Source organism: Staurois parvus, unplaced genomic scaffold (assembly GCF_062004578.1).
Source record: "Staurois parvus isolate SC_StPar_1 unplaced genomic scaffold, SC_StPar_1.0 ptg000015l, whole genome shotgun sequence".
Lineage (NCBI taxonomy): Eukaryota > Metazoa > Chordata > Amphibia > Anura > Ranidae > Staurois > Staurois parvus.
Genome location: NW_028317811.1, coordinates 2,404,171 through 2,425,359, shown reverse-complemented (window position 1 = coordinate 2,425,359; position 21,189 = coordinate 2,404,171). Strand labels below are relative to the sequence as shown.

Genomic DNA, 21,189 nt, shown 5'->3' with positions numbered 1-21,189 from the left:
AACAATGACCCTACATTTGTAAGTTAAAAAAGACAAAACAGTTGTGATAAACGGAGCATAAAATGTCCTTTGTTACGTTATTTGTTTGAAAGTTCTCCAGCAGTACAAAAGATTAAAAAAGCAATGTATTTACTAATGTAACCATAATGTTGCCATAAGCACCAGCTGCAAATTCTAAAAAATAATTATCAAGCAAACATAAATGTGATATTTTTATCTGGGAAAACTGCACTGTGTTTACATAGTTCTCCCTGGTTATCTTGGTATTGGTACAGCATCTGCACAGAGTGACCTTTATTACTACAGTGAACAATGCAGATTTGTTAAGATATTTTTCAAGCTAATTTTAAATTAAGCTAGTGGCAAAGCCACATAAAGCTGTCCACACTGGTTAAAATTCCAATTTTACAATTTCTATATAACCTCCTTTAGATACATTTACCAAGAACATTGTAACATCTGTGGCAAATGTTAGCCATTCAGGCAGGGGTTTACTAAGACACATCATACTTTTATCTCTGACATTTTTGAAAATTGAAATGAACCTTTCAGCCTTTATAAACTTGCAAAACTCAAAGTTTGTCTAGGAAAACAAATGTTGTAGTGTCTACTATAATCTTTCTTAGCTAGAAAGACATTTTCTGTGTGACCCCTTGTGGAGGGTCTACACTGTTTTGACTGTACAGCTAAATTTCAATCTACCAAACCTGTCTGTGATACTCTTTTTATTTGCACTAACGTCCAAATTTGGAGGAAATGTTTTCAGGGCGTGTCCCCTTTTTCAAGGTCCAAGTAGTCAAGTGTTGCAAGTGCACTAATACAGCTACAATCTCACATCAAGAACCTACCAAACCTAAGCCACCATCCAGTTATCCAATCATAGTGCCTTAGTAACCTGGATGGTAGGTAAATACTAGTTCCAGAAATAAAGCTTAGCTACCTATCAAAGGATTGAAAGTGTACTACAGATGAGACTTTAATTGTTACCATCAGTTGCCCCCTATTTTGCATGATTTAAAAAAAAATCAAAAATATCCTTTCACTAGCTTATTTTAGACACTGCAAATATAATAGTAGAACTTAGTGCAGACAAATATACCTCTTCATTGGAAAAGCATGCAGAAACCAGGCAGTGACTGCATCTTTCAGGGTTCATAGTTATCTTCTACAGATGTGCACAGGTCTCAGGCCCAGCCATAGAGAATACAAAAGTTCACATGTGCCAAGCCGGAGATGAACATGATCATCATTGCTTATGGTTGAGCCACAAGTGCAACATTATAAAGAAGATGCTTAGAATCAATGCTGTGAGAGGGTACATTTGTCTGCATCTGAGGTCTCTAATTTAATTAATTGACAACGATGAAGAGAGCATAAGGGTGAGGTATGAATGTTTATCAGTTTTGTATGTAACTTCTTAATTCAATATGTTCAGGAATGAAATTGTAAAATAATTTGTAAAAATCTTTTTAGACATGTAAATATAAAATATTGCATAATAATATTGTGTGTTGTCTTGGAGCTTTAGACTCCTTTTATTGTTATACGGGCTCTCAATTTGCTTCTTTGATGAACTTCATTTGATGACACCATTCACCAAATAAATGTTCACTTAGCTTAGTAAAAAGGTAAGAGTGTGTGTGACAATTCTGAGGTCTGAAGAACATAGTGGGGAGAATAGGACTGAACACAGTTCCACTCTCATTTCTCAAAAAATCAGGCGTCAGCAATGAAGAAGGTCAGTTTTAAATTTTAACCACCCCCCACACACACTAAAACAACCATTTCAAGACACATGGACACAAGGCAGATCAGTTTGAATGGAATGCATAAACATTTAGCTGGATTCTGCACAAGCCTGTTAATCAGCCAGCTTGGAAATGGCTGTCATAAACCTTCATTGAGCCAGGGACTCTTAACGCAGCCCTTTGGTAAAATTGTCTAGAATCAATACACATACATACATATCTACTTTCATACATTTGAACTCTATTCATATTCCATAATTTGTACAGTGAGGGAGTTACATTCATAAATAGCGATTACACTGATGTATAAAGATGGCAGTCAGTTAGACAATAAACATTGCTATACTACAGTGTCCAGTGAATGTACTGAACTCAATAAGGGCTCCTTCACACCATGGTGCAGAGACATCAGTTTTTCTGCATACGTTCTGCAAGGGCACAACAAAATCAGTTGCTCTCTATGTGCCCTGTTCACACCACAACACTAGTAGCACGTGCAGAGTGCTTTCTGTGCAGGAATCTGCAACATGTATAAAACTCATTGAAGTGTGCAGAAACTGATGTAAATTGATGTCTCTGCAAGTGAAACCTGCACATCAGTTTCCAACTATTTTTCTGCACGTATGGTGTGAACGAGGCCTAAATCTTATAGTGGGGCAAAAAAGTATTTAGTCAGCCACCAATTGTGCAAGTTCTCCCACTTAAAAAGATGAGAGAGGCCTTTAATTGGCATCATAGGTAGACCTCAACTATGAGAGACAAAATGAGAAAAAAAAATCCAGACAATCACATTGGCTGATTTGGAAAGAAATTATTTGCAAATTATGGTGGAAAATAAGTATTTGGTTACCTACAAACAAGCAAGATTTCTGGCTCTCACAGACCTATACCTTCTTCTTTAAGAGGCTCCTCTGTCCTGCACTCATTACCTGTATAAATGGCACCTGTTTGAACTTGTTATCAGTATAAAAGACACCTGTCCACAACCTCAAACAGTCACACTCCAAACTCCACTATGGTGAAGAACAAAAAGCTGTCGAAGGACACCAGAAACAAAATTGTAGACCTGCACCAGACTGGGAAGACTGAATCTGCAATAGGCAAGCAGCTTGGTGTGAATAAATCAACTGTGGGGGCAATAATTAGAAAATGGAAGACATACAAGACCCCTGATAATCTCCCTCGATCTGGGGCTCCACACAAGATCTCACCCTGTGGGGTCAAAATGATCACAAGAACGGTGAGCAAAAATCCCAGGACCACACGGGGGGGCCTAGTGAATGAACTGCAGAGAGCTTGGGACAACGTAACAAAGGCTACCATCAGTAACACACTACGCCGCCAGGGACTCAGATCCTGCAGTGCCAGACGTGTCCCCCTGCTTAAGCCAGTACATGTCCGGGCCCGTCTGAAGTTTGCTAGAGAGCATTTGGATGATCCAGAAGAGGATTGGGAGAATGTCATATGGTCAGATGAAACCAAAATAGAACTGTTTGGTAGAAACACAACTCGTCGTGTTTGGAGGAGAGAGAATGCTGAGTTGCATCCAAAGAACACCATACTTACTGTGAAGCATGGGGGTGGCAACATCATGCTTTGGGGCTGTTTCTCCGCAAAGGGACCAGGACGACTGATCCATGTACAGGACAGAATGAATGGGGCCATGTATCGTGAGATTTTGAGTGCAAACCTCCTTCCATCAGCAAGGGCATTGAAGATGAAACGTGGCTGGGTCTTCCAACATGACAATGATCCCAAACATACTGCCTGGGCAACGAAGGAGTGGCTTCGTAAGAAGCATTTCAAGGTCCTGGAGTGGCCTAGCCAGTCTCCAGATCTCAACCCCATAGAAAACCTTTGGAGGGAGTTGAAAGTCCGTGTTGCCAAGCGACAGCCGCAAAACATCACTGCTGTAGAGGAGATCTGCATGGAGGAATGGGCCAACATACCAGCAACAGTGTGTGCCAACCTTGTGAAGACTTACAGGAAACATTTGACCTCTGTCATTGCCAACAAAGGATATAGTATTAAATATCAAAATATTAAAGTATTGAGATGAACTTTTGATATTGACCAAATACTTATTTTCCACCATAATTTGCAAATAATTTCTTTCCAAATCACCCAATGTGATTGTCTGGATTTTTTTTCTCATTTTGTCTCTCATAGTTGAGGTCTACCTATGATGCCAATTACAGGCCTCTCTCATCTTTTTAAGTGGGAGAACTTGCACAATTGGTGGCTGACTAAATACTTTTTTGCCCCACTGTATATGCATTTGATATGTACCATATTTGATGTCTATAAAACCATAACTTCATTGTGCTCAATAGTATGTTGGTTGTTGGATTGTAAAGCCTTGTGATCTGGAAATATAGATACAGTTGTCATTAATTCTGTGTTTGCCGAGCATCACAAAACATGCTCCAGATCCTTCAGCACCCTTCTCTTATGTTAATTCTGTAAACTTGTATAGATGTGTGTGGTGCAGCTCTAACTCCTTGAAAAGATTATATTCAAATATCAGATTATATACTGTAACAATATCACTTTTATATCATAATTCATGTATAAATCCCATTAGTGTCCTTCCTGTAAATGCTCTTTTCAGAAACCTGAAAAGATGGCTGCAAATTGGCAGCTGCAGCTGTCATCTCCATCGAACCTTTGAAGAAATACTAAAGCAGGACATAGTTCAAATCTCAGCCAGTTCAGCAGGGACTGGCCAAGATTTGTACCATCTATGGGCTAGTTGACTGTACCCAATTTGATTGTTGTGTGACTTGGGTACAACCACCATGTCAGATATTTACATGCAATTATTGCCAGCGACTATAGCTGCTACGAATAATCACTTTGTTCACCTAGCAGGGACGGCTCCCCTCACTCCCACCAGGAGAACCCAATAGCTCTGCCGGAGGGATTCCCCCATCAACACAGTCAGTGTGAAGCAAGCAATTTTCTTTCCTGCAACCCATGATTGAAGGATAGAAAGTCACATTGTCTTTGGCCTGCCTAAGGGTCAGTTCACACTATAGAAAAGCGTTCCAGATGCGTTCCAGATGCATTTCCACAAGTGCATTTTTGACGCGTTTCGATGTGTTTTTGTCGTGTTCCGGTGAGTTTTTTATGCTTTCCAGTTCATTTTTTCCCCTCTCTTTTTCTTCAATTTAAATAGGGACATGTGCATTCCAGTGCATTTTTGGTGTGTTCCAGTGCGTTCCAATGTGTTTTGATGCATTCCACTACAGTTCTGTGCAGGAAAAATGCAGCCAGTTCTACTTTTTTTTCTACAACCAAAATGCACTGGAACTGCAAGCACTGATGTGAACTATGACATGGACAACCATATAACCTACTTTCTGTGCATTTTGGATGCATAAAAAAAGCAACTGAAACGCATGTAGTGTGAACTGGTCCTAAGGCCTCTTGCACACTGAAGCTTGAAAAAGCTCAGTGCAGTGTTTTTTTTTAACTGATCTAAAATGCAGCCCATTGTTTACAATGTGTCTGTACACACAGGTACGTAAACAAGTGCTGTGTATTCCTGAGCAAACAAAAAAAATAAAAAATAGAAACATCTGCATTCATGCTCACTATTTTGCGCAAATACACACATATGAGCATAACTATTATTCCCTAAGAATATATTGTGCTCAGAAATGCCCAAACACACATATACACGCATAAATACGCACAAATATGTGCAAAACCAATGCCTAAAATTACATCCAAAAAAGCAGATGCTCAAACATCAGTAAGAGGCCTTAGGGTTATTCACAATTCTGGTGACTCTGATCTGACCAAATTGGATTACTCTGCAATTGAATCATGTGTGAAGTCAAGGAACAGGCAAACTTTAAGTCCTTCTGGCTTTTAATCCCATTTATTTTACTGAGGTTAATGATCTGTTCTGTATTATTTTTGTGAATATTTTCTTGTACTGCTTTTCTCATCAAAATTATATTTTAAATTGTTAAGAGCAATATCTGCTGCTCTAAATCAGAATGAAAGAACTTATTGCTTCTTTGAAGAAAGCTACCATATTGTAAACTCTGTTTCATTCCTGTCTGGGAGTGTCACAAAGATTTCTTAAAAGGTCACTTTAAAACCTAAACAATTGATCCAGAACCTTTAAGACCACAGTTATCCTTTCAAATTTAGAATGGCTGATAAGTTCACCTCAGAATGGCTGCCAGGTTTACTATGAACTGTTCACTGAAGCAGTGGAAGAAAAGACTTGTATGATAAGACTCAGATGAAAACAGTTATTCCTCAATTGCCAGGAAATGTACTAGTTGTGAACCTAGCTTGTCTATGAGTGAAGTTAGTGCTGCTGTCAGGAACATCAAGCCAGCTGTCAGGCTATTACATGTGCCCATAATCATGGACATGTTTATGGGCACAGAAACCTAACTACACGTACACTGTTGTGCACATCTACATGCACACACATGTGAAGAATCGGGGGCACATCCACTGCTGTCAAGCAGGCTATTTAAACCTGAGCTGAAATCTGAATGGTCTTCAGTCTTGCTCCTGTGTTCTTGATTCTGATGCTTATATTGACTCTGTCATTCACCCGATTTTCACCTAACCTGCTTTTAGATTACCCTATCTGCGTATGTTCACTGCCTTTCTCTGTCACCAACCTTAGAATGGACTTCTGACCAGGATTCCACCCATCAACTGCAAGTTACTGATCTCTGAATATTCCTACCTCTGATCCTACCTATGATTCGGTGCCTTCTTGACCAGATATTACTGGACCTGGCTTGTGACTCGACCCCATCTATAACTACATCTTGGAGGATCCAAGTTGTAGCACCAGTGGTACTCCTTTTTATCCGATACCAGTACTCTCAAGTTCCAGTCTTCAATTTCTGCACCCTGGCACTTCTTCATTTCAAGTGTTACTAAACCCACAATAGTAAAATCAGTCTGTATATGCAGTAAAGCATGCTTGTTATACTCACTGTGGAACCTAAGGGATTAATCCTCTGCATTGTGTACAAATGCTATTTGATCCTGACTTCTTTGATCCTCCCCTTCTTCCTGTGTCCCCCTCTTTTCTCCCGATAAAACATATCATGTGGAGAAACTCTGCACATGCTCAATTTGGTGTGTATTGCTAGAGAGGGTTTTTTTTTTCTTGGGAGAGTGCATGTGATCAGCACAGGGCCAATTAGCACTGTCCAGGAAGAGGTCAGGGGTTCTGCTTCCTCCTAGAGTGGAAAGAAAACTCCTACAAGCTTTAACCAGTGCAGGGTCCAGATATAGTGAATGCAGGGTCCTGGGGTGTTCAGATTGGATCAGTAAATCTGTCATCTTGCTTTATGACAGTCTCCCTTTAGAAGGTTATAACAAAGTAGGTCTCTTGTTTGTAAAAGCAGGACATTTAAAAAAATATACACATGTGCCGGGCACATGCATCTATAAATATACTTTGTCCTGTATATAGTTTACAGGGTGAGTAAAGTTTTCACTTAGTTCGGGGAATCTGGGTTCACCTTCAACATTCAGTCATATGCAGGGTACTTACAAAAAATAAAAAAATCCCCTGGAACTCCATAAGTTGGTTTGATCTTATTCATTATCCTAAGTGAAGAAAAATACTCAAAGCTCATAAGTGGTAGAGTAAGTTAGTGAGTAGGTAACTAAGCATTTTAATGTTATAACTACTTTAAAGTTGCCACACACATTCAGATTTTGCAGGGATATGACGTTATACAATATGGCCAAATTTTGTGGACACCCCCCCAAACTTTTGGGTTTAGATTTTAGATGTATCCAGTGAAAGGTGATGTTAATACTACAGCATAGAGTGCAAATACATTTTTTATAATTGTGTGCTTTTAACCCCATGGAAACAGTTTTGGGAATGCCCTTTTCTGTTCTGGCTTGATTGTGGCTCTGTGTGCAAAGCCAGGGCCTCAAATACATTCTTTGATGAGTTTGGTGAGGGGAAATGGAGTGGTCTGCACAGAGACCTGTCCTCAACACTTATGAACACCTTTTGGTTAAATTGGATTGCCAGTTGTAAATCAGGCCTTTTCCTCCATACATCAGTACCTGACCTTACAAATGGTTTCTGGTTGAATGGGCACAAACTACCACAGATACACTCAAACGTTTGAGGAAGGGCTTACCAGAAGAGTGGAAGCTATTAAAGCTGTAAGGATAGGGAGGGGAGGAGAGGCAGGCAACTCCAAATTAATGCCCATAATTTTGGAAAGGTATATCCAAAAAGTTCATATAGATGTGAAGGTTAGGTATCCCTAAATTCGTATCCATATGGTGCTGAGTAAAAAATTGTAATAATAACTATGCAGAGTAACAGTCTACTCTAAGGGTGCAGTCACACCTCTGCATTTTGGTATGTTGAAAGTGTGATAAACTCACCTCCCTCATAGATTAATGATAGTGCAAGTAAAAACTTCTTATAAACTGTAGATAAATGTACTAAAATGCATCAGTAATGCAATGAATCTCTTGTGCACATGTCCCAGTATAGCCCTAGCTGTCATATTACCCCCAATGAAAATGTGCAATCTAATATGATTACACTGTGATATTACATGGTTTTGTGGAGCAGTTCATTTTCAGACAGTTTTGTAATTATCACAAGAGCTAACAAGCAGTAAGTAAATGTGATATAAATTCTATTTGCACTGAAAAGGATCATACTTTATCAGAAGACAAATGTAATATACATCTATTTTGTATTGTAATATCTATCTATCTATTAAAAACTGTTACTATACATTGACAGCCTTCAGCTTTTTTAGCAGTAATTTTGCTAATAATGGAAGACATTAGTGAGGTAGATCACAAAGTTACATGAAGCTTCAAATATTAACTCTTGCATGAGAATATTTATGTGTATTAAAAATAAGTATTTCATATGTTTTGAGAATTTAACTTTGGAACTTTGGAATGTCAGGATGGATATTATGTTTGTCCTTATACTGTATGCAGTCTTGATGCTTGTAATGGTGCTATCTTGGAAATTGGCTTCTGCCTTAAAGCTGTAAATTATGCAGAATTAGGGAAACAAAGTAGGAAGATGGCCTTATGGAGTATACTGCACTGGCATCTACATACTTATTGTTTTTTTCTTGGATATGCCTTATATGCAAATTATTGACTTGAAAGATGTGATAAGACCAATTGTATGTTCTTAAAATAGCAAATCATCACTCTGCAAAATAGTACTAAGATAAGTATCACATGGACAGAAGTATATCTTTACACATAATAGTATCTTTCTTGGGTGATATACAGTAGTTTAGAAAGTTCTTTTCTTTCTATAACATTTCTTTCTATAAATTTTTTTAATGAAAATTGAATGCTTTCATGATTTATGCGCACTCATAGATAAAGAAAAACAGCCATAGATACTGAATACTTACAGTATCAGTGCCTCTGTTTTTACTCATTGATGAAATGCTGTGAAAGTATTCAAACCTTGATCATTTTATCTTAAAATGGAACAGTTAAATATTACCTTTCCCCACACATTTAGTATGAGTGACAGACAAGAAGTGATCCCTATAGTTTGGTCAGACACAGCTTTAAACAGACCAAAGTTCTAACCCTTTACCACTCTTTTCAAGCCTAAAGATACATTTTGTTGGAGGTTCCTTCTCAAAATAATTAATACAGGAATACTGAGTGCCAGTTGTTGTGAAATGGTGTATGTATGCTGAAATATTATAGATGAACTTATACAGAGGCAGCAAATAACATTTCTTGCAGGACATTTGTACCCTATAAGAGCACAGAAGAGACTAAATAGTCAAGGCCTCACAGCTCTCCATCTAAATAGTAATGTACTACATTTAAGTGGTAGCCTAAGGGAATGTATCAAAATATTACCTGAGTGTGAACACCCCACCAAAAAGATAAAAATAATTACACAAAGTAAGTTAAAGGGTTTATTGTGTCCTAGTTTTGAAGGATGGCAGAGGTCCCTTTGTAGGTTTTGTTGCTGTTTTTTGTGGTGAGTACCAGGTTCAGTGGTGTTTTCTGTGCTTCCTTAATTTTCTTGGTAGCAACGCCTGGAATGTGCAAGTAAATGAATAATTTTGCAAACCTATTTGTTAGTTTTTTTTTGTTTATGTTTTTATAAAAAACTATAAAAAAGAAAATACCAAAATTAAAAATGATTTGTCCACCCTTCTAAAAGTTGATCAACCAATTAAGTACTGTAAGTCTGAAAAGATTCCTATCAATGCTTAACAGGTTAAATCCTCTGTGCTCACTGTGTTTACAATGGGTTGGTTCATTCATATTAATGCTCTGACATTGAGAATGCGAAAAAGCTATGGAAATGAACTTTTGATTATATATAACAAAAATGGCAGACTTTGCTCTACCTACCTTTTTATCAATAGGATCCATTTGTTTCCAGTTGTTGGCCTTTAGCTGATGAAGTTCATCAAATTTCATACTAATATTTTCTATAGACAGTTGCAACATGTCCCAAAACCCTGCTAAATCCTGAGATGTTGGCCTGGGGTGAGCATTGGGATTCTGCAAAACACAGTCACAGCAAGGATTAAGCCAATTCTATTTGTAAATTGCATGGTAGGAAAACATTTTACCTACCAATGCCATCAGAGCTCATATATACTCAACAAACTAAAAATCTTTTTCACCATTTTTTACTTTTTACATAAACATGAATGGCTCCACCTTATATTAGGCTCAGGTGCAAAACAGCACTTATTTTGACAGTAACACATAGAAAAATTAGAAATGAGTCAGTTTTGTAACCTATCAAATCAGAATGTCTTCTACTAGAACTAGTACAATAGTATCTGACAGACCTGATAAATGCCCTGTGGGAATCTTATGTTCATGGGTACCCCATTGCAAAACTTCAGAGATAATTAAAAACACTTTAGATGAATTGTGCATTACTTGTCATGAAATGGTTTCAGCTAGCCTAATTATCTGAAACCTATATCCATACAGTTATATCAGACTCTTGGCGATTCTATGGGCAAGCTTTCTGGGCACCATGTCTGGTACACTAGAGAGCATTTCCATTGAATTTTCGTGATTATTTTTTATGTAGTAGGTCACCAGGTCCTTCTTTATTCCTTCCAATTGCTTGCCTTGGCACTAGCGTGGAGATGACACTCCACGCTAGTGGACTCCATGCTGATGACACATGTGTGTAGATGATTTGTACACACAATTCTACAGTTTAGGCAGAAACCAATTAACATACCAGCATGTATTTTGAATATGGGAGGACACTAAGTACCCAGAGGAAACCATGCAAACACAGGGTAAACATGTAAACTTCATGAAGATAATGTCCTGGCCAAGATTTGAACCAAGCACCCTATTGCTGCAAGGCATAAGTGCTAGTCATTAAACAGCTTGATGTAATCAGACTTGCAGATAAAGCAATTTCTATTTGTTTTCCAGTGTGTGTTTAGATATATAGCTTTTTTTATTTAAATATTAAAGCCATCCTTTGCAAAAACTAAAAAATGCACCACCATTGATTTAAAAAATGTACATTTATTAATTTTTGCACTGTAGCCTGCAAACAGTGGATTGTAAGCGCAATACACAGTTTACTGCAGACTATTCTTTCAGCCACAGGTCTGTACTGAGGCATGGACCTTCGGATATGGGGCTTGGAGAAGTTTTCAATGGACTACAAGTGCTGTGGTGTCACCGAACTTACACTCCATTGAGATTTATGAGTCCCTCTTCCATGGCATCATGGGACTTGTAGTCTTTCCATTTACAGATCTCTGAGAATGAATGGCAGGCCTGCGCGGAGAAGAATCCCCAAATTCAATGAAAATAGGAGAGCAGTTTGAGGATGGGGGCTGCGGATTGTGACAATGCTTTATGTTACACCTTAAATATGGGTGTAACGTGAAACATGGTAAGAAATGTGAACTTACACACAGGGGCGGACTGACAACTCATGGGGCCCCCGGGCAATAGGGGATCATGGGGTCCCTGTGTCCTTGCCCAAACTCAAAAAAGCCTATGAAAACGGTACCAGGGGCATTTCATGGGGCCCCCTACTGACCCCGGGCCCTCGGGTAGTGCCCGAGTTTCCAAATGGTCAGTCCGCCCCTGCTTACACAGTGTTTGTTACGCTGGTTAAATTAAATCTTAAAGTCTACATCAGGCCAATTTTGCTTTTTATTTGGATGGGCAAGGATTAGATTCTGTGTGAACAATTTATTGCAGTCTTTGTCTCTCTGTTTAGGAGATTTCTACTTACCTTCTTGTCTATTTGATAGAACAGGAGGTAAGGTAAAATCTTCCAACTTCCTGTATATTTGATAGGTGTTGGACATAACGGGAAGGTAGAGGAAATCCCCCAACAGGGACACAGACAGATGTTCTAGCAAAGTGAAAAAGGCTTAGATCCTCTGTCAAAATTATACTGCTGTTGCTCCTCCCAAGATTGCCTCTTATTTGTCAGACAAAACAGGAAGAGAAGATAAATCTCCTCTGTAAAGAAAAACAGCATTTTAAATCTGACTAAACAAATCTCCCAGTCAGCATTAAAAATAGAGGTTCTCACTCTTCCCCATTCTATCCAAAACTAAAGAAAACCTAGATTTTGGCTTTAAGATCATTTTCCGGAATGATTAATGTGATATTCACCTTCCAACCAGTAACACTAATCGGTACTATCATCAAATATAAAGCAAGAATAAGTGGTTCTGTGGGTGTAAATTCATATTTCAAAAACATATACAGTACACATATACCTGCAATGTTTACAGTAATAGTTATTACATAGCACAGCAGCAGACTTTTGCACCTTTTGCAAAGAAACTTGCAAGATTATTTTTATGATTAAACTCTGAAACTTTAATGTTACACTTTGAGGTACAAGTGTTTGTGTGCTTAGTTTTGTTGACTACACCAAATTCTGTGTGCACTATTATTAGTATACAAGTGTTTACTCTCCAGCGCTCCAGGAATCAATTGCCAAAGGAAGGCCAGGGGACCAAAGCTAGTGGTGGCCTATGGATAAAGTGTCGGGGGTGCAGCCCTCTTCAGATGGGAAAAATCAACAACTGGAAAAGAGCAAACAGGTGGCGCAAACACCTAGTGCATTATCCACGGTTTATTAAAAAATGTATAAAACACAAACACATACTCACAAACGTAGCATGTATAAACGCTTTGTATGACAATGGTGATGGCCACAACACTGTCAGTGCGGTCAGGTTGTTGATGCATTTCGGGGATGAGTCCCTTCCCTCAGAGCTTGTGGAAATGGATTCACCCTCAAAACGCATCAGACACCCCACCGCATTGACAGTTGGATATCTTGCCCGTGTTGTGGCCATCACCATTGTCATACAAAAAGTTTATACATGCTACGTTTGTGAGTATGTTTTTGTGTTTTATACATTTTTTAATAAACCGTGGATAATGCACTAGGTGTTTGCACCAGCTGTTTGCTCTTTTCTTTTAATTATTCAGGATTTACCTATTTAACTTTGCATTATTAAGAAACTGCAGCTCAACCCGTTGGGGCTTTCAACTCTCCCCAGCTCCTTGTTGGTTAATGAGGCTGCCCATCACACTTTGAAACCAATAGGTAACTGAGGAGATCAAGAAGGGGTGAGTCACAATGAACCATCAGAAATATGACTGCTGTTGGCTTAACCACTTGCCCTCCAGAGGATTTACCATCTTTCCTGACCAGGCCAATTTTTTTTTTTTGCGATACGGCACTGCGTTATTTTAACTGACAATTGTGTGGTTATGTAATCCTGCACCCAACTGAAATTTATATCCTTTTTTCCCACAAATAGAGCTTTCTTTCGGTAAAATTTGATCATCTGTACGTTTTTTACTTTTTGCGCTATAAACAAAAAAACCAACAATTTTGAAAACAAAAACAATATTTTTGGCTTTTTGCTATAAAACATATCTAGCAAAAAAACTATATTTTTGGCTTTTTGCTATAAAACATATCCAGTAAAAAAAAACAAAAAATCAAATTTCGTCATAAATTTAGGCTAAAATGTATTCTGCTACGTCTTTGCTAAAAAAAAAATCCCAATACATGTAAATTAATTGGTTTACGTGAAAGTTATAGCGTCTACAAATGGCGGTATATACCGAATATTGGAATTTTTATTTATTTTTTATACTAGCAATGGCGGCAATTAGCGACTTATAGTGGGACTGCAGTGGGCATTCTGACACAAGGGGGGGGGGGGGGACTGACTAACTGCCACTGACATCCCAATTACACTAATACAGTGATCAGTGCTAATAAAAAGCACTGACACTGTACTAATGACACTGGGCAAGAAGGAGTTAACATCTGGGGTGATCAAAGGGTTAACTGTGTGCTGAGTGTTATGCTGCTGTGTATTTCTCTGCTGTGCTGCTGAAAATCTCCGGCCGGGACCCAGTGATTGACATTCATAGCCACCAATGGCGGCATGGGTAGGGTGGCACGTGCCCCATGCAAATCACGTGTATATATACATGAGCTTGGCAAGTCCTGACACCCTGTAGCAGTATTTCTGCTATAGGGCAGCGGACAACTAGTTAATCAAACTTTCCATTTTCAGCAACAAAGTACTCTGTAATTTTTATTATTATTATTATACAGTATTTATATAGCGCCAACAGCTTGCTCAGCGCTGTACATTACAATGGGAGACAGTACACGAGACAGCACAGTAACAATACAATACAATACACGAGGGGTTCGAGGGCCCTGCTCCTTGGAGCTTACAATCTAGGAGGGAGGGGATAGTGGTACAGGAGGAAATAGCTGTGGGGGATGGAGTGGTAGGAAGAGTGGAGGAGATCGGCAATTAGGTGAGGGCGGGGTAGGCTTCCCTGAAGAGATGGGTTTTCAGGGTGCGCCTAAAGGTGAGGAGGGTAGGTGACAGTCTGATGGATTGGGGTAGTGATTTCCAGAGGATGAGGGAAGCCCTGGAGAAGTCCTGGAGACGGGCATGGGAGGAGGTAGAGAGCAGGAGGTCTTGTGAGGAGCGGAGAGTACGTTTTGGGTGGTAAATGGATATAGGTCGGTGATGTAGTTTGGGGAAGTATTATGAATGGCTTTGTATGTCAATGTTAGTAATTTGAATTTTATGCGTTGGGCAATCGGAAGCCAGTGGAGGGATTGGCAGAGGAGGGTGGCGGATACGGAGCAGTTAGTAAGGTGGATGAGTCTGGCCGCAGAATTCAAGATAGACTGAAGTGGGGATAGCCTGTGATGAGGTAGGCCAGTGAGGAGGGAGTTACAGTAGTCAAGTCGTGATATAAGGGAGTGAATGAGTTGCTTTGTAGTTTCTGGGGTTAGGAACGGACGTATTTTGGAGATGTTGCGTAGGTGGAGTCTACATGAATTTGTCAGTGATTGGACCTGGGGCTGGAAAGACAGATTGGAGTCTAGAATGCCATCTAGTACTCTGGCTTGCGGGGTGGGGCTGATGGCGGCGTTGTTGGTCATGATGGAGAAGTCGGGGGGGGGGGGGCTGGGGGGAAAACTAGGAGCTCGGTTTTGGAAAGGTTTAATTTGAGGAAGCGGAGTGACATCCAATCTGATATGTCGTTCAGAAGGCTAGTGATTCGGGCGGAGACTGAAGGGGTGAGGCGAGGGGTAGAGAGGTAGATTTGCGTGTCATCGGCATAGAGATGGTAGTTGAAGCTGTGGGAGTGTATCAGTTGGCCAAGGGAGGAGGTGTAGATGGAGAAGAAAAGGGGCCCAAGGACAGAACCTTGAGGGACCCCAACAGAGAGGGGGAGTGAGGGGGAGGTGGCAGCGTTACAGGTAACACTGAAGGAGCGCTGTGATAATTATGTAAATTAGGCATGTCTGTGGACTTTGGATGCCCATTTAATCATCCCAATGTCAAGATACAAGCTTCGAAAAGCCCACATGTGCCCTTGAAAGTGGGAACCCCCTTAAAGTATATTATTACAGAGATATTTCAAAGTATGGTATTTAGACAAATTTGGCTAATGCTGCTCACACTTCCACTTAGGTGAATTTTTTGGGTGGGGGTGGAGTTCCACATTTTCACCCTTTTGTATAATAAAAAGAATGCAAAGTAAAGCTGTGCTCACATCAGTTTATTTGTGAAATGCATCAAAATTCTGTTTTCGGTGATATGTTTATTAGTAAAATGTATGCTCACAAAAAAAAACATGATCTACATTTATTATTGCTTAACGTGCATAGGTTCAGTGCATTCCATGGACACACAGGAGGAAAAGCATTTTGGCAGAGCAATAGGACACACCAGTAAAAACACAAAGGGGTGGTAGGTCTGCTTACAGCTCTATCTGACCCTATCAGTACTGAGTTTAAGCACTGTATGGACTGTCATTCTAACAGCTGCAACATTCTACAAAGTATCCCAGCTAGCATGAGTCAAACCTATTTCTACAAAAGTCAAGCCTTTTGAGAAGGAACGGTCATTGTCTCATGATTACTCAGCATTCAACTAGCCATTAAGTCTACCAGCAGATCTTCTGGTTAATCTTGGTTATAAATGGACATCTGAAACACATCTGACACAAGCGAATTATAGGAAAATGCTTTTGTTGCCTTTGGATATCTTAAGATTATAGACTCAAATATATTTGAGATTGGGTATCATGTTTTGAAATATCTGTCTTGATTAAAGTATACTATTTGTGAACCCATGATGGACATTTTTGAACAAGTGACACTCTAAAATAAATGGTGGCTGGTCTTTGCATACCTTAGGCTGACATTGTGATTACTCATCTACTGACTAACAGTTTAATGGGTAAAAACGTTGCCCATCTGTCTCACCCACTCTCAGGAGATGCCGCGTCAGTTTTCAGAGATATCTAGAGCAAAGCCGGAGTCACAGCTTACAGCCTGTATCATTTTCCCATTATAAAATCGCATATGACAGATGTGAAGTGAAGAAGAATAAATCCAGCAATTACCGGGATTTAGGTCATCAGAAGTGCTAATACCTAATAACTAGAAAGGCATGTTACATCAGCGCATAAGTGAAATACAATTACTCCTGCTAGCACTGGTGTAAGCATGCCTGGGCAGTTGCACACATGGAAACACAAACAAGGTGCTGTATGCAATGCAAGTCATTGATGTTTGCCAGGGAATTGTAAAAGGGGGATTATAAACAGGAAAACTCTTTGTAATTGTAGAGCATGCTGAACCAGACATGAAAATAAGGGTGTAGAAAATTCCCGAAGCATGAGCTCAGCAAAGCGTGGCTCAGCTGCATATATCACTTCACATATTTCACTTTTTTGTAAGAAACCCAATCCACATGGGAAGTGATCATTTAGTGATGTTTTAAGGAGGGATCTAAGGTCTACATACCAGGTTTTCCTCACACAGCTCTCTGAACTGGTAGAATTTCTGTGACATCAAGAGCTGGGCGCATCCAACCGCACTGCGAATCTTCTCTAAGACTGCAAAAGGAAACGAGACCGACTTAGTTTCACTTTCATAACATACATATTTATATGTGATATATACATTTACAGTGGTGGAAATGATTTATTAAAGCTGAATTATAAGATAACAATTGTCTTTAAAAGTGTCTGCAATCATTAGCACACTAATTGTACTTTTTGTAAATGTAGGCAGCCAAAGATGGGTCAGTTTTTTTTTGTTTGCTCAACCAGCCAGTTGATTTAAAAAAATGACTCCATTCAATGTGAATGGGGGAATCCTCCCCCCTGTGTCTATGTTTTCTGACAATGGGGAGGCTTCTCCGCCATCAGAATACACTAATCAGTGCTGCAAGCAATAGCTTGCAAAGCTGATGAAGAGGAAATTTTCCAGCTAAATGGTTGTACAGAAGTCGATTGGTAGATTGACTTCTGTATAACCACAGTACCCATACATGGATCAAAATTTGTCAAGTCCCTTCTGAACTGACTGAATTGCTATTATTATACAAGATTTATATAGTAAAGAACAAAGGTATACCGCTCAGGCAAACAATCCAGATCAATCCACAACAGGTGCAGGCTCTGGCTCGCCACCACATACATTGCAATAGGAAGAAGGGTCAGCTGCACACTGGAGGATAGATGAATATAGTGTGTATTTATTGATCCATAGGACACAAAAAACACCAGGACATGAATACAGGACCTGTTAACGCGTTTCACACGATCTTGTGCTTAATCATAAACAGCACGAGATCATGTGAAACGCGTTAACAGGTCCTGTATTCATGTCCTGGTGTTTTGTGTATACTATGCATCAATAAATACACACTATATTCATCTATCCTCCGATGTGCGGCTGACCCTTCTTCCTATAAGATTTATATAGCACCAACAATTTGCACAGATCTTTACAATATAAAGGGTACAGTTACACAATACAATAACATACAAGAGGGTTAAGAGGATCCTGCTCATAAAAGCTTACAATCCAACAGGGTGGGGCAGGTGGTTCCAAAGTTAATAACTGTGGGGAATGAGTTGATGGAAGAGTTAATACGGTAGTTAAGTTGTTAGTTTGAGGTGGGATAGGCTTCCCTGAAGAGATGAGTTTTTTAGGGATCGCCTAAAAGTGGCCAGAGTAGAAGCTAGCTGAACAGATTGAGGTAGAGTAGGGTTTTTCAACCAGAGTTCCTCCAGAGGTTGCTAGGGGTTCCTTGAGCAATGAGCAATTTCATCCTTTCATATAAGTTCCCACTAACACTATTAATCTTTTTTGCTATCTGTAAGGGGAAAATTCTTCCCAATGATCACAAGTGTAAGGAGCATTCTTCCTACTGACCATCACACCAATGTATGATCAGTTGTAGCTATATAATTTTTAGCAGGGGTTCCCTGAGACAAGAAAGCTATTTCAAGGGTTACTCCATGTTGAAAAGGTTGAGAAAGGCTGAGGTAGAGAGTTCCAGAGGATGGGAGAAGCTCTAGAGAAGTCCTGGAGATGAGCATGGGAGGAGGAGACAAGAGAACTAGAGAGATGGAGGTCTTGGGAGGAGCAGAGAGGATGGTCAGGGTGATATTTTGAGGCAAGATTGAATATTGATTCAGCTATGGGTATTCAACTTTGGCTTATCAGCCTTTTGCCTTGCTGATTAGAAGGGAAAGCAATGTGACAGAGAGATTAGTTCATCACTGCTCCTTTTCCTTTTATTGTCTATTCACAGGCGGCGGGTGTGTTCTTGACAGCCTGGGCTCAGGGAAAGTGAGTTGAATGTCATTGATTGTTAATCAACCCAGGATCCTAAGGATTTCTAAATGAAAAATAAGTACTTTATGAAATAGTTCCAGACAGAAGGTGAGCATTTCAGCAAAAGTTTCTTTTTTATTGTAGTTTTAAAGGATATTCATTCCTTTGACTTGAGTTCTGCTTTAAGGGAATGTAGAGTGTTCACTGTGCTCACTCCAATCATCTAGTCATGGATGTGTAATAGTCATGCTGGGTATTCAAAGTGAGTTTTACTAAGTTTACTAAGCTAAGTAAGCGTTAATTTTGCTAAATAAACAGTTTCTGCTCCTTTAAATAAATTGATTAATCCGTATGTTGCCTATATACAGCAGTACAGAGCAAACGCATGGGACTTTTACTGCAACGGACATTTTTAGAGAATCAACAAATCTTTTAAGAGTTCCTTCAGATACACTTGTGAAGATGATCATCTAATCTTTATATATGGTAAATGAAATCCACTATTTGTATGTGTGATTTAAAATTATACATGTACATAGGGCCAATATACAGTTAGGTCCATATATATTTGGACACAGGCACAATTTTAGTTTTTTTTTAGGTATTTACCAAAACATATTCAAGCTATAGTTATATAATGGATATGGGCTGAAAGTGCACACATGCAGGTTTAATTTGAGGGTATGTACATCCAAATTGGGTTTAGGAATTACAGCTCTTAAGAGTAGCCATCCCCTCTTTTTCAAGGGACCGAAAGTAATTGGACAAATGAATATAATCATAAAGAACATGTTCATTTGTAATATTTTGTTGAGAATCCTTTGCTGGCAATGACTGCCCAAAGTCTGGAACCTATGGACATTACTAAAGACTGGGTTTCCTTCTTTCTGATGCTTTGCCAGGCTCTAACTGCAGATGTCTTCAGTTGTTCTTTCTTTTTCTGGGTCTTTCTGCCTTTAGTTTTGCCTTCAGCAAGTGAAATACATGCTCAATTGGGTTGAAATCAGATGATTGACTCAGACATTGCAGAATATTCCACTTATTTTCCTTCAAAAGCTCCTGGGTTGATTTTGCAGTGTGTTTTGAATCATTGTCCATCTGTACTGTGAAGCGCCGTCCAATCAACTTTGCTGCATTTAGCTGAATCTGGACTGACAATATGTCTCTAACACTGCAGAATTCATCTGGCTGCTTCTGTATTCTGTCACATCATCAATAAACACCAATGACCCAGTGCCACCGGAAGCCATGCATGCCCATGCCATCACACTGCCTCCACCATGTTTTACAGATGACGTTGTGTGCTTTGGGTCATGAGCTGTTCCAAGCCTTCTCCACACTTTTTTCTTCTGGATCTGGTCTGGCTTTTTTAGATGTTTTTTTGGCAAAGTCTAATCTGGCTTTTCTGTTCTTCAGGCTTAGGAATGGTTTGCACCTTGTGGTGAACTCTCTGTATTTGCTTTTGTGAAGTCAATGATACACCCACCTCCTGGAGAGTGTCCTTCACTTGTCTGGATGTTGTGAATGGGTTTTTCTTTACCATAAAGAGGATCCTGAAACCATCCACCACTGTTGTCTTCTGTGGATGTTCATGCCTTTTTATGTTGCTGAGCTCACCAGTGCGTTTTCTTTCCTCAGAATGTACCAAACTATTGATTTGGCCACTCCTAATGTTGATGCTATTTTTCTGATCGATTTGTTTAATTTTTGCAGCCTTACAATGGCCTGTTTCACTTGCATTGACAGCTCATTTGAACGCATGGTGTAGGTTCACAGCAATAGATTCCAAATGCAAATACCACACTTAGAATCAACCTCAGACCTTTTACCTGTTTAATTGATGAAGAAATAATGGAGTAGTCCACACCTGGCCATGAAACAGCTTTTGATTCAACTGTCCAATTACTTTTGGTCCCTTGAAAAAGGGGGGATGGCTACTCTTAAGAGCTGTAATTCCTAAACCCTTCCTCCAATTTGGATGTATATACCCTCAAATTAAACCTGCATGTGTGCACTTTCAGCCCATATCCATTATATAACTATAGCCTGAATATGGTTTGGTAAATACCTGAAAAAAACTAAAATTGTGCCTGTGTCCAAATATATATGGACCTAACTGTATATTTAGACCCTGCTTTCGTTTCAGTAGTGCTACCCAGTGAAAACATTTTACTATTTCTCTCTGTCCGTGCAAGCTTGTCAATCTGCTCAGGTGGATTGCAAACAACAGGAGATTCATCTTTTAACCACGTGCTGCTCCCG

General features: G+C 39.4%; 1 protein-coding gene across 4 annotated transcripts in view; it reads right to left on the bottom strand.

The window, feature by feature from the left end:
* Nucleotides 1–21,189, bottom strand: part of DLGAP1 (DLG associated protein 1) — a 774,858-nt gene that overhangs the window by 26,948 nt on the left and 726,721 nt on the right. For 3 of the 4 annotated variants that reach the window (XM_089678097.1, XM_089678117.1, XM_089678106.1), the window contains 2 exons: nt 17,104–17,195; nt 10,131–10,283 (listed from right to left, as the gene is read on the bottom strand). In XM_089678097.1, coding sequence (XP_089534223.1) covers nt 10,131–10,283; nt 17,104–17,195 — 245 coding nt within the window. Of the gene's footprint in view, nt 1–9,672; nt 9,809–10,130; nt 10,284–17,103; nt 17,196–21,189 lie in introns of those variants that run through there. The other variant, XM_089678128.1, reaches the window with a different exon arrangement.